The 13,552-nt window shown below is 32.5% G+C and overlaps 1 protein-coding gene across 3 annotated transcripts; it reads left to right on the forward strand.

Moving 5' to 3' along the window:
- Positions 1-1,136: 1,136 nt before the first annotated feature.
- Positions 1,137-12,404, forward strand: LOC136802036 (flagellar attachment zone protein 1-like). Of its 3 annotated transcripts, none has more exons than XM_067058737.1 (8): positions 1,137-1,194; positions 6,230-6,425; positions 6,623-7,006; positions 7,227-7,949; positions 9,234-9,449; positions 9,725-9,940; positions 10,193-10,310; positions 11,457-12,404. In XM_067058737.1, the coding sequence occupies exons 2-8, from the start codon at positions 6,246-6,248 to the stop codon at positions 11,660-11,662; spliced, it is 2,043 nt and encodes a 680-aa protein (XP_066914838.1). In that variant the 5' UTR covers positions 1,137-1,194; positions 6,230-6,245; the 3' UTR covers positions 11,663-12,404. The 3 variants fall into 3 exon arrangements, with proteins under 3 accessions (XP_066914838.1, XP_066914839.1, XP_066914840.1); XM_067058738.1 differs by lacking the exon at positions 1,137-1,194 and adding an exon at positions 1,201-1,458; XM_067058739.1 differs by lacking the exon at positions 1,137-1,194 and adding an exon at positions 1,382-1,462.
- Positions 12,405-13,552: the final 1,148 nt, after the last annotated feature.

A 13,552-nucleotide genomic window follows, 5' to 3' on the forward strand; every position in this document is an offset into this window, starting at 1 on the left:
CATGACGTGCAAAAAAGGGGGTTTCGTATCAATGAGGCACAACGAGATCCGCGACTTCATAGCAAACCAGCTATCAAAGGTTTGTCGAGATGTCCAGAAAGAACCAACCCTACAGCCGTTAGTAGGTACTGAAACTCTACCGAAATCTACCAACACATCTCGTGAAGCCAGACTCGATGTATCAGCAAGAGGATTTTGGGTGACCGGCCAGAAAGCATTTTTTGATGTAAGGGTTTTCAACCCATTAGCGAAGAGGTACGCCACTCAAGATCCGACGCGAAGTTACGTCGTAAATGAAAATGACAAAAAACGAGAGTACAACGAACGAGTTCTTCAAATTGAGCACGGCTCATTCACTCCCCTCGTATTTGCAGCAACCGGTGGAACTGGTCGAGAATGTCTAAAATTTATTAAGAGACTCTCAGATATGATTTCAAACAAAGAACGATCACGATATTCAGAGACTGTTTCGTGGTTTTTTCGCAAACTGAACTTTATGCTCATTAGAGCAATACATACGTGTTTTCGTGGTAGTAGAACCACACAGAACTTTTCTTCGGCGATTTATGATGTCGGTGTCACTGAGGCATTGACAAATATTCGTCAATAATTTTGAACATTTTCTATATGACTAATTGATTTATTTATATATATATAAAAAAAAAAAAAATAGGGCAACCTAGATTTGTTTTATAGCGTGCCGGGAAAGCCTCCGGAGTTATTTGATTGTAATAGGCTAATGCTACATTTGAAAAATAACGTATACTTTACAAAAATAAAAAAAAATTTTAAGCAAACATGGTGGGAAAATTCAAAAGATAGCCGGTACTGGTATAAGCGCTAAAACTGCTGAATCAGCTAAAATAAAAAATTGCTTCTGCATGCATGCAAAAAGTGCAAAAATGGCAAAAAGACACAGTGATCTTATTCTTTGCTATGCATCTTGAAAGTAGGATTTTTTCTAAACTATAGGATATTCAGGTTGAAAACGAAATAAAAAGCAAAATTACAAAATCTGATTAAATTTTATAAACCGCCCATCCACCCGTTTACCGCCTAAATTTGGCGCGAAAATCATCCATGCGTTGAAAGCTTAACACCACGTGGTCAATAAAGCTGCAATTTCCGTATAAAATCGAAAGTGAAAGAACACCACCTCTAAAAGTTTCCTCTCGTCAAGAAAAAAGCAAAAGGGTAAGCAGTTGATTTCTAAACTGAGTAAATTGATTTGATGACTTTGATTGGTATTGCCTTCCAAGCCAAAAAGGAATTCAATTAAAAATACATTTCTCTTGTTGCATAATTGGAAAGAAAAAATTAAAATTCATGGTCTTCCTCGATGAGATGTAATATAAACAAAACCACACGTCAGATCGTCAGATAATCTAAAGTGATCAAATTCGTTTTGTCATTATTATCATTGTCAAGGTCATAGACGGATGTGTTTTGCATATAAATGTAGGTGTGTTTCATATCATATTTCTCTTATTTGAAGAGGAAAGTCAAATCAGTTACATATAGACATTATAGCTACCAAATCAAAACAAAATGGAAAAAAATGATAGCTATAAGTATTTTATAGGGTCCAGTGAAAAGCAAATATGCTTTTACAACTTTGTTAACTTTAACTAGTTTGATATCCCTATATATAAAGAAATGTTGAAACAATTGATTTATAAAAAGGAATGTAGATTTATTATTACTTAAAGAAAGGGAAAAGCGAGAAGGCGAATAAGGAAGTTTGATGGTGCTAGATGAATTGAGTTATATGAGTTATATTTCAAATCGAGAGATAAAATTCCAAAATGCTCTCAAAAAAGAAAGTTGTGAAGAAAACAATAAGATGACATTTTCATTAAAACATTTCCACTGGAGTAATTAGTTATTCAAAAGATCGTTCTCCCAAACAACTATTATCAACATGACATTGTGTCTTGCAAAAGGTCTATGAATATATGTTAAGTGGGAAGGTTTTAATGAAAATGTCATCTTATTGTTTTCTTTACAACACAGCAACCTAGGAACAAGATAATTTATCCCGTTTGTACTAGCTTAGGGAAAGTAATGTATCTGGAGTAATTTGTTATTCAATAGACTGTTGCTTAAAAGACTATTAAAAACTCCATCATTAAAGGGGTTGGTCTAAGAAGCAGGGTAGCAAATTCGCTAGCCCCTTTATTACCCAAATATTTGAAGTCTAATATTTTAATTTGTGAAAGTATATACAATATTAGAACCTTTAACAGTCATTTAAAGAAATCGGGTTTAAATTGACTCCGTAACTTTAGCTATATACTGTAGTCATTTTTGTAAAAAGTGAGAAATAAAACCTACTTCTGTTCTAGTTCTAATTCTAGTTTTATTAAGTGATCACATAATACGCTAACGTACATTATCATGATATTGAAAATAAAAAGTTATTAAAAATACCTAATAAAATGAAAACAACTAAAGCTAAAATTGGCTGCAAGAAGAAGTAGTGAGATAGCGAAGTAGCGAGATATGACTGAAGCTGAAAGACCACCACAAGGGTTTAGAATAGTACACTGGTTTAGTGAGTCGCAATCTTGTCTTCCTTCCTCTCACACTTTGAAGAATTGCAGACCAGACCATTTTTATTGTTAAAAGTATATACAGAATATATTTAGATCCCCAATATTCTAATGATAATTTACCTTACACCTATGGTCAGTTAGGGATTCACACCTTCTGAGGAAATTACATTTCATAGTTATTTGTAATCTAAGTTCAAATAGTGGAGAAAACAAGCTCTGACCATGTGTTAAGGTAAATCTTTGAATATCTTCTGCATCATAAATGAATATATAATTTTAATAATGTTGTGATTAGCTAAATTAGATATTGAAAAAAGGGTTAAAACAAGAAAAAAAAGACTGATTTTGCTTGAAACACAATGCATTACATGCAAAACTAGTATAAAATTGTAGCAAAATGGTTACAAAAATAGTAAAGTATAATATGTAAAAAAAATTTTGGGCTATTTTGAAATTTTTTTGCGCGTATTTGATTTTGCGTACCTGTGCGTACTAGAAAGATTAAGCAAAAAAAATGACTTTTAGCTTTTTAATAATTTCTGCTGACGTCATCATTAAATGGTCGAATTGAATGAGATACTGAAAGTTTGAAGACAATTGGATAAACAATTCATGAGAAATTCAATTTTTATTTTTTATGACATAATCAGTTTTTGCAGTTTTTCGCAAAAATTGACAAAAAAACATTAGGTTACATATCAAGTTAGAAACTAGATCATAGTACCCTTCATGTTCAGTCATTTGTTTTGTCATTTTCTGTCTGCTAATGCGATTTAAAAAATCATGGTAATTCTAAGACCTGCCATAATTTACCTGAGAAAATTAAGTATATTCACACAAAAATTTAGTACCCTGCAAAAATATATATACTTGCTTTTAATTACTCACATTTTTTCCAATTTTTTTTTTTTCTCAATAAATTTGTTACTTTCTTTTTACTTGTATGATAACTGATGATGGCGTAAGCCGAAAAGCTTTTTATTCAATTTTTCAAATATATTTTACTTCACAACTTAACATGGCGAAAATTCACTTATATACACTTGAGTTATATAATGAAAAATCCTTAAAACTCATGATCTTCATCTCTCTTAGAATGAGTGAAATAAGATTGAAATTCTCTTTTCAATCAATAGATATGCAAGATGATTGAGTAGATTTTTAAGATTGAATCATTAAAACGTAGTCGTCTCAGCCCTGTGAATCCAGGTCGGCATTCGGCAATGCCGACCTGAAAGCCGACGTAACTTGGGCTGAAGTCGGCTTTTATTTGCCGACGTAATTTACACTCTAGGTCGGCGTGCAGACAAAAGAATTGTTTTGGGTCGGCAAAGCTGACCTAAAGAGGAAAAATATTATTTGTTATGTTAATCTAATTGTGTTATCATTTGATAACACATGATAATCGAGCCTCATTCCATTCTCTTTATAAAACATAAAACTTATTAACACAATTATTAAGGATAGTTAAACTAACTGTAGGAAATTTATTGTCTTTGCCGACCTAAACAAGCTGCTTAGGACGGCTTTGCCGACCTAAAATGACCTCTAGGTCGGCAAAATTTTGCCGGCCTACGGCCCGTTTTGGTCGGCACTTCCGTGCCGATATAATTTTGTTTGAATTCACAGGGCTGTCGTCTAAAAAAACGGCTATTCTTTTTTAGAATCAACCTTACAATCTAGTTTTTATATTTATAAAAACTAGATTGCTGACGTGTGGAAAGGAATGTCGGCGTGACTGATCCCTTTGTTTCGATAATAAAATCAAAGCGGGAACTAATTTTCTTCTCGTTTCTTTCTTTCCTTTTTCTTTCTAATAAATTCAAGCTTTCCCTCGTACTCTCCAAGCGTGGTTAGCTCAAGCGGTTAGAGCGTCTGTCTCGAAAGCATGGGTTTCCGAGTTCGATCCCGCTGGGTGTCAAATTTTTCAATTCTTCAAATTTCTTCTTTTAATTCTCTTTCTATTATAATGAAGGTCAATCAAACAAGTAACTAGTATATATTACCTCCGCTCTCTGTGTAAGGTTTAGATAAGCTATGATAGCATCACTTAATAAGAACTTCTTTAAGTTTTTTTTTTCTTCAATCTTACCACAAGCGATTATTCAAGGCTGAGATATAGAAGAACGGGTATAGGCATTTGCGCCTGCGTTTGCTGACTGACAATTTCAGTTTCACTTTCACTACTTTCACTACTTTCACTTTCACTTTCAGCTAGCGGTGAGCGAGCGATTCTTTGTAAGAGAACGGTCCCCAAATAACTTCTTTCAGAATCATTATCGTTTTATACTTTAAAGACAGAATGATAATTGATTTCCGGGTCAAAATGTTTGACACTTGATACAATCGTTTGCTTATCTTTCTTGCGTGGTCGTCATTTGAATTTCAGTATTCAATGCTTATAAAATACGGTTGTTATAAGGATATTAAACTCCTCACTAGGAAGGAACAGATCGTAGATTCGAATTGAACGTGTAATTACTAATAGCAATTAACATTACATAACGCGTCAATATTTCTTCACTCTCATGAAATGTGATTCAAAATTAAAGTGATGAGCACAAAAACAAAATCAAGAATTGGAAAATTTGTCACCCAGCGGGATCGAACTCGGAAACCCATGCTTATGAGACAGACGCTCTAACCGCTTGAGCTAACCACGCTTGGAGAGTACGAGGGAAAGGGTGAAGTTACGAGAAAGAAAAAGGAAAGAAAGAAACGAGAAGAAAATTAGTTTCCGCTTTGATGTTATTATCGAAACAAAAGGATCAGTCACGCCGACATTCCTTTCCACACGTCAGCAATCTAGTTTTTATAAATATAAAAACTAGATTGTAAGGTTGATTCTAAAAAAGAATAGCCGTTTTTTTAGACGACTACGTTTTAAGTAAACAAGTCAAAAGATAAAAATGTGTCTGCTTTTTACATGAAACAAAGCATATTCAAATGCATATCGACCTGATTGCTGTGTAGAAACAGATTTTTGACACTCAAAAAGTTATTAAATCAAAACCTGCTATTTGATAAAAAATAAAGACCTTTTTAAGTTAAAACTGATATTCCACTTTAACTTGATTGATTTTAATTTTTGGACATCTGCTCCCTATAATTTAGAGCTATTGTCTTTATTAGGTCATTGTCCTGACACATTTACTGTGCAAGTGAAATTTTTAATTATCTTTGAACTTGGGAATTGAGAATCAAAAAGTTTTTATGTAGATTAATTTTGCGAGGCATCCTCTATTTCACCCGATTTTGGGATTTTTTAAGTTTTCAGGATGATTACTTTTTGCAGAAATAACCGATTTTTGTAAAAATATGAAAATTCAATCATTTTGAGTCAAATTATTTGGAAGAAAAAAATTTAGATAGCAATCAATATTGTTGACATTGTTGGCAGGAAACAGAAATACTCTTAGGTTCTAATGAATTCATACATCTTCTAAACTTTTCTCAGTTTAAAACTTTTCACCAAATGAAGAATTTCTTTCTATTTCTTTTAGTTAAACACTGATTTTTTAAAGAACAATTTAAAACTAATAAAGGCTCAAATTTTTCTCATTGTTTACTCAGTTTGCCAGGCTGCTTTGTAGAAACACTTTTCCTTTTTTATAGCCATTCTTTTTTACAAAGATTGTGGTAAAAAATCCATTACTTTATATTGTCTTTTTCAGGCTCCTTTAGAATGATATGCAAAAACAGACTCTGCTGAATATTGCAAAAGGACCTCCACCCACTTCATCAACAACTGAATCAAACTTATCTTCTACCAACAAATCAATAAACCAGATTCCTTCTGAAGATAACAACACTAAACCACAAGTTGTATCAGAAGTTGATAAGAATACAGTCTCCTCTAGCAAAGACGAGGTGAGTTATTTTTCTTTCTTTTCTCTTGTTGAGGTATCAAGGTTAGTCATCTTTTCATATGTTGATCAGTAGGTCAATTAGGTCATCTATCCTGTGAGTGCAATATATTTTTGCCAGACAAATCATTGTAAAGTTTTAATTGGCTGGTTCTAATTCGTGTCTTGTTTCATTTTCCTTTCATCATGGCTTGTATAAAGGCTCCTTTCACAAGATCATCCTACAAAAAGAAATCAAAACAACAATCAAACAGTGATATTGATCTAGCACAACCAGCAATAATGGGTTCAGGTGGCAAACTTAAAGTTAAAGTGTTGAACGGACGAAAGCTACAAAACAAGGAAACCTTCCAAACAAGTGATCCCTACTGTATGTTGGAGATTGGTGAGAAGAGTGCCAAAACAAAACATGTCTCAAGTAATTTGAACCCTGATTGGAATGAAGATTTTGAATTTGACGTCACCCCAAATAATGATTTTTTGACACTTTCGATTTGGGATAAGAATACCATAAAGAAGGATGTCTTCATGGGCTATGCTTTCGTATCTGTTCATGATTGCAAAACAGGAGAAAACACACCAAAGGTATATTAATCTACAAGATTTTTTATCAGAATTTTAAAAATATTGCTGTCAGCTATTGCAAGGTACAAAATTAAACTAGAGCTGTACGAAGACAGATCTATTGGTCTCAACATTTTGCGGTCGTTTAATTATCAAGAAAATGCTCTTCTTTAAGTAAATTGTCTTCTTTTAAAAATATTATAATTCAATATTGCATCTGTCTCTTACTCTTCTCTTTCAGAGTGCAGATATGCTTGGAGGATGTTCCGGTACCATAAATTTGATTGTCTCTCCACAATATGAAACATCAGCTTCACAAATTGAAAGACTCCAAAACCAACTCAAACAACTAGAAGGACAAAATCAACAAAGCATGGCTGATAATGCTAAAGGTCAAGGTGAGATTGCACGTCTCAACTCAGAAGTCAACAGAATGGGTGCAGAAAATGACCGCTTCTCTGCCAATAACCAAAAACTCGAGGAAGAAAACAAGAAATTTGAGGAAAACAATAACCGTTTAGAAGCATCTGTCAATAAATTAGAAGGAGAAAATAAGAAATTCGAAGAAAATAACAACCGACTTGAATCCTCTGTCAACAAGTTAGAAGGTGAAAATCAAAAGTTTGAAGAAAACAATAAGAAGCTTGAAGAAGAAAACAATAAATTCCAGGAAAACAATGCCAAATTAGAAGCTGAAGTGAACCGCCTTGGAACTGAAGTAAACCGAATGACCGAAGAGAATAACAAATTTGCTGAAAACAACAAGAAACTTGAAGAAAATGTCGGACGCCTGGAAGGAGAAGTAGACAAAATGGAGCAACTCAACAAAGAGTTTGAAGAAAACAATAATCAATTGAAGGAAAATGTCAACAAACTTGAAGGAGAAGTCAACAAGATGACTGAAGAAAACAACAAATTCGCTGAAAACAACAAAGCTCTCGAAACACAAGTTAATGGACTTAAGGTAAGGAGTTATATTTGAAATAAATAAGGTTGCTAATTTGCTAGAAATAGGTATTCTTGAAAATGGCCTAAAAATGTTAATACTTTATATCTGAACCCGATGTAATTCATTTAGAATAATTTTAAAGACATCATATAATATGAGTGTGGCTTAGGCCCATGTGCAATGCAGAATTGTGCATGCCTCGGAACAGGCTCCATTTTCCAAATTACCTATTTAAAAAATTGCTCTGACATGACATATTATACAGTCAGGAACTATTGCAAATTAGGCTATGTTCGCCGATTCTGGCCTAACTTGGATACGATGGCTTAATTAAGCCAGAAATTGTAGCCTAATTAGGCTGGAAGGAACAAAATTCCAATTTTTGACTTGGATTTCAAAATCTGCGTCAATATTTAGCATAAAATGTCAAATTCTTATTCATTTGAATGAGTTCCAAATGTTTTTTGGGTAAAATTTGGGTGGACTGAGAAAATATTCACTTTTTAAATATTATGCTGTTTCAGCAAAATTATGTTTACATATATACAGCAGTACAGTCGAAATTATTTCAAGATTAATGTAAACAAACGCAATCCAAACTTTGCTTTAGAAACATGTCTTATCTATCTATTTTTTATCTTCATAATAAACTTGTTTTGTACACTTTTAGATTTTATGAACAAGCTCAGCTATAATATATAGAAAAACGTAAAAAAGACCTTCCTCAATTTAAATATTTAATCAATCTATCAAGTGTAAATTTAATATCTTATAACATATCTTTAAGATCAGCAAAACCAAAAAACTATACTTTTAAAGCCCACGATAACAACAATATATTATGATCTACTAAAGTATTTTTCATTTTTCAGACAAAAAATGGCGCGCTGCATGTAGAACTTAAATCGGCTTAATTTGGCTATCATGGCCAAATTAAGCTAAATTTTAATAAGATAATCACATCTTTTCACTCCGCTCTAAAAAGAGAAATGTTTTTCGCTTTAAATACTCTTCTTAGTACAAGTAACAAGTCCATGTAGTAAGATTGACGCGGATTTTACTTGTTCTCAAGATATTTAGGTTTGAATATTTCATATATCCAAATTAAGCCATTAATATCCTAACTAGGATATAAATTCTAGCCTAATTAGGCGAACATCCTAGTTTGGCCATAGCCTAATTTGCAATAGTTCCTGACTGTTATATTTTGTTCTAAAATGATTGAGATTTCGTCACTTACAAGTTTCAAGAATTAAATTTCAAAAATAAATTTATCTGTATAATTTCTTGGAATTTTAGGATGAAGTTAACAAGATGAGTGAAGAGAACAACAAATTTTCCGCAAACAACGAAAAATTGAGCCAAGAAGTTTCCAAAATGGGAGAGGAAAACAACAAACTGGCTGAAAATAATCAAAATTTGGCAGATGAGATCAATCGATTGAAAGCTGAAATTGACAGAATGGCAGCAGAAAATGCCAAATTTGCTGAAAACAATGAAAATCTTAAGAAAGAGGTAATTAGGTTAAAGTCTGATGATTTTTGAACCATTAGAAAAGATCTTATTTTTCAATTTTGAAAAATCTTTTTTATTCATTCTTCTTGGAAATTTTCCAATAATGTAAAAGATTAAATGATAAATAGCATTAATACATGCTGAGAAATTGGTCGAAAAAGTAAAGTGCCTATTCATGATATGCACCATTGCATTGTCTTCCACGGACCCAGATTCACATAGAAGTTTTTCATGGGACATCCTGTAGTAAGTCTTTCTTGAAATTCACGTTGCAGGTTGACCGAATCACTGGTGAAAATGAGAAATTTGCAGAAAACAACAAGGTCTTGCAAGAACAGAACACCATATTCATTGAGAATAACAAACAACTTACGAATACTGTCACCGAACTCAAAGAACAAGCTGACAAATTCAGAGAAATCTATCAAAAATTGTTAGCAGAAAATGAGAAGTTGGCAAGAATCAGAGATGGTCTACAAGAACAACTTGACGTAAGATATTTAGAATTTCTTTATAAGGTAAGAGAGTCAAAGGATCCTAGATAAGAACTTCATAGACTCTTAAGATTTCGATCTAGATATTTTAAATGAAAATGCCTGAAATAATTTGGAATTGAAGATTCTATTGTATTGGTGGAAGACCCGATTCATTCATTTATATGAATCTTAGATATTACATCTTTTCCTCTTTAGATTTAAAAAGAAGTGTTTCTCAAACTTTGTACTTTTCTTAATCATTTCCAGGGTTTCGCGAAATTACAAGAGATGATTTTCAAACAATTGAATGAAAAAATGCGAGCTATGGATCGTTCATTGTTGGAAAAAGTTGCTGCTGATATTGAAATGCTGGATCAAGATCAAGGTGAGAAAAAACGCTATTTCTTTTGAGAAGCTTAGTTACACTAATATAAAAAGAGTTTTCGAGGATTTTTTTGCATTTTGCATACTACCACCTGGTGTTTTGACAGAGTGACTATCCTACTCTTAACATTTCAGAAAATTTGTCTCTTCGGAACCATTTTCTCTCAAAAGTAGCAATAATGAGTAGTCTGAATAAAAGACCTTTTTGGTATTGGACTTTTCCAGAAAAAAACCGTACACCCCCTGTTGAGGAGCTCCAACCTTTTGTGAACTACCCCCTTGGAATTCCAGGCAATTTTAGGATCATACCCCCTCTGGAATTCCGAATTTTTACAGATTTTCATTCATTACCCGCCCCATAGAATTCCACTTATTTTTGACGGATTTTTGTCTACTGCTATGGAATTCCACTGCATTTCAAACCATACCCCCTTGGAATGGAAATGGACTCCTCAACAGGGGGTGCACGGTTTTTTCTGGAAAAGCCCATTTTAGTACTCTATGATACTAAAAGGATTTTCAAGTTTTTCGTGGGTTTATATGATGTTAGATTTCAGTTCCGACCCTCCCCTCCCCCGTTGATTAAAACATAAAATAAAAAACATTTTTTTCTCAGTCTATATACCACCTTATCTGTTAACTTGTGGTTTTAAATCTGACTCCGTGATACTTTTATATTGCGGCTGTATTAAAATAATTCAATTGTATATCTTAAAGTTTTATCAGTGTGCAGGGGTGTTTTAAGGGTCTTGAATTATAATTTGTAATTTAAGTTTAGTAATATCTGTGCTGATATGCCAGGAACCTCTGGGGTTAAGGGTTTTATTGTCTCATTAGAGAATTTGTGTCTGTTCTCCTGATTTTAACAATTTGTTATCTTTTGTATCCTTCGATAAAACAAGAATTAACTTTCACTTTTATATCCAGGGCCAGGAGCACCTAAAATTATCTAATTTTGAAAATTTGCACAACTTATTTTGAGTGAATAATCTAAGGTTTTATTTTTTCCTTGAGTCATTTTTTTTGTGTTTGTAATTTTTTGCAAGATCTAAAATGGAGCGTCTGGCTATCAACTGAAATTGAATGCGGTTTGCAACATCGATAGCACATATAATATAACATATTTAATCTTTTTTTTTATTTTCAGGTCTTTCTCAAGACGAATGGGGCAAATTCATGAAACGCGTTCCGACTCATCTCAAAGAGAAGTTTGAAGGCATTAAGGATGACTTTACCTCATTCGACGAAAATAAAGACAATGTGATTGATTCAGATGAATTCGGTAAAATGTTGGATGAGGTCATGAAGGAGACAGAGCCATCAGCATCCAGCTCTGGTGATGAGCAACGTTAGATTCTGGAAATCGAAACTATTCGTATTGACCATCTACTTGACAAGTGACTTTTCCAGAAGGTAGACGATTTAAAAGACTTTGTTTTTAGAATATGGTTTTGATATACTCAAATGAACTTCAGAACGTTGGATTGAGTTAAATATTCAACTATCAAAAGATGAAGTCTGTCATGTCAACGACGAAATGACTACTAATTGGATTTTGTTTAAATTCTGTTGAGACATGACAATTTTTAATGTGTTTTAAGGTTCAATAAATCTCCAATAAAAAAATGATATTTTTATTTTATTTTGAAAACTATGAAAGAGCTTTTCTATTACAGTATGAATAATATTTTGTCCGAAGCCTTCTGTTAAATATAAATTTCTTTGTTAATATTTTTCGTATCAAAGTTATCGTCGTGGTGATTTTAAAATTCTGATTCGGCACCTAAATTATATACTCTAATCATTATGGACCTAATTTGGGGTTGGGGAATTGGGATGAGTCTTGTATGTATTTAACTGTCATATTATTTTCATAATCTTAAATTATTTTTGTACTACAATTCTTATATTTTTGCTAAATATTTCTTACAATTTCTATATTTCTGTTTTATCCATATACATTCAAATTTTGATAAAAAATTTAAAATGATCTTCTTTTTTATAAGTGGTAACTTTTTTGTATATTTCATAACTACCTTTTTGTTGATAATACGTTTTTCTTTACTTTTAAAATATTTTTCCATAAAATTTTAAATGATTGAAATTTCTCTAAATATATGCCATGTTCCCTTGAGTTGAAATTGACAAAAAGTTACCTTATTCATGATATGCACCACTGGCACCACTGCAATGACTTCACGAAATTATGCAGCTTTTCTGTTTTTGTTCCACCCAATACGTCACTTTTTCTATTGTTTAAGTGATGTATTGGGTGGAAATATTTAAAAGTTCTCAGAAGACTCTCCAGTGGTGCATATCATGAATATGTATTAAAGAAATTACCTCTTAGTCAATCACAAAGTCTACCAGCAAATCTTGATAAAAAATCTCAGTTATGTATTCCCATCAGTGCACCTCGAAAACTTCTGTGTAGAGAAAAGTGATCGAACTTTAGACTTCTATGAAACCCAACACTATTTGTAGGACTTTCGATTGATACTGCAGAGATGTCTTTGATGAAGAGATTTCTTTTACTTAGTCAAATCAAATACGACAAACTTCACCTCACTTTTAATGCCTACTTAATCTTTGCAGCTTGCACGAAAAACCTCAAAACTTGCAAGACAAAACTACTTATATAGCAGGACACAAAATACAAACAATAACTCTTTATGTAATAAGCTGTTTTCTAGAGTGACAAAAATGATACAAACCTCTTTTTTTGCAGTTAAAGACATTTTACTAAAGTAGTATATAAGGAATCAACACAAAGTTGAAAAGAAAGGTCGACAGAATACTTGTAAATTAATAACATAGTCTTGTAATAATAAGTTTTGATGCTTTTCGATTATTGAAATGTCTGTTCAAAAACGACTCAAAATAAGTGGTTCTATTTTATTAGCTCAGTCGTAAGGTATTAGAATGTTTTAATATACGTTTCTTAGGTTACAAATATGAAGCATTTTGTGTTTAAACAGCGCTTATTAAAAGGTTTTCCTCTTTCCTCTTTTAAAGAGCGAAATACCTGAATTATTGCATTTTTTATTGGGTATGTGGGGTGATATTTTGTAGTTGAGTTCAGAGAGAAATATTTTTGATGTTATTGACAAGGGTATTTGCTATGGGGAGGTGTAGTTTTACATGTTATAAAGAAAACTTGCTGACAGCATTTTTTGTTGTAATATGACGAAATATAATATCTCCCATTTGTTGAATCGTCTCATACGAGTTTACAGTAAAAAA

Source organism: Clytia hemisphaerica, unplaced genomic scaffold (genome assembly GCF_902728285.1).
Source record: "Clytia hemisphaerica strain Z4C2 unplaced genomic scaffold, Clytia hemisphaerica genome assembly, whole genome shotgun sequence".
NCBI classification, from domain to species: domain Eukaryota; kingdom Metazoa; phylum Cnidaria; class Hydrozoa; order Leptothecata; family Clytiidae; genus Clytia; species Clytia hemisphaerica.

Bases quoted from the DNA above. Each gene is read 5' to 3' on its own strand.
- LOC136802036 (XM_067058737.1), top strand. From the start codon at position 6,246: ATGCAAAAACAGACTCTGCTGAATATTGCAAAAGGACCTCCACCCACT. The intron at 9,941-10,192 runs GTAAGATATTTA...AATCATTTCCAG, and splicing joins GTCTACAAGAACAACTTGAC to GGTTTCGCGAAATTACAAGA. The intron at 10,311-11,456 runs GTGAGAAAAAAC...TTTTATTTTCAG, and splicing joins AATGCTGGATCAAGATCAAG to GTCTTTCTCAAGACGAATGG.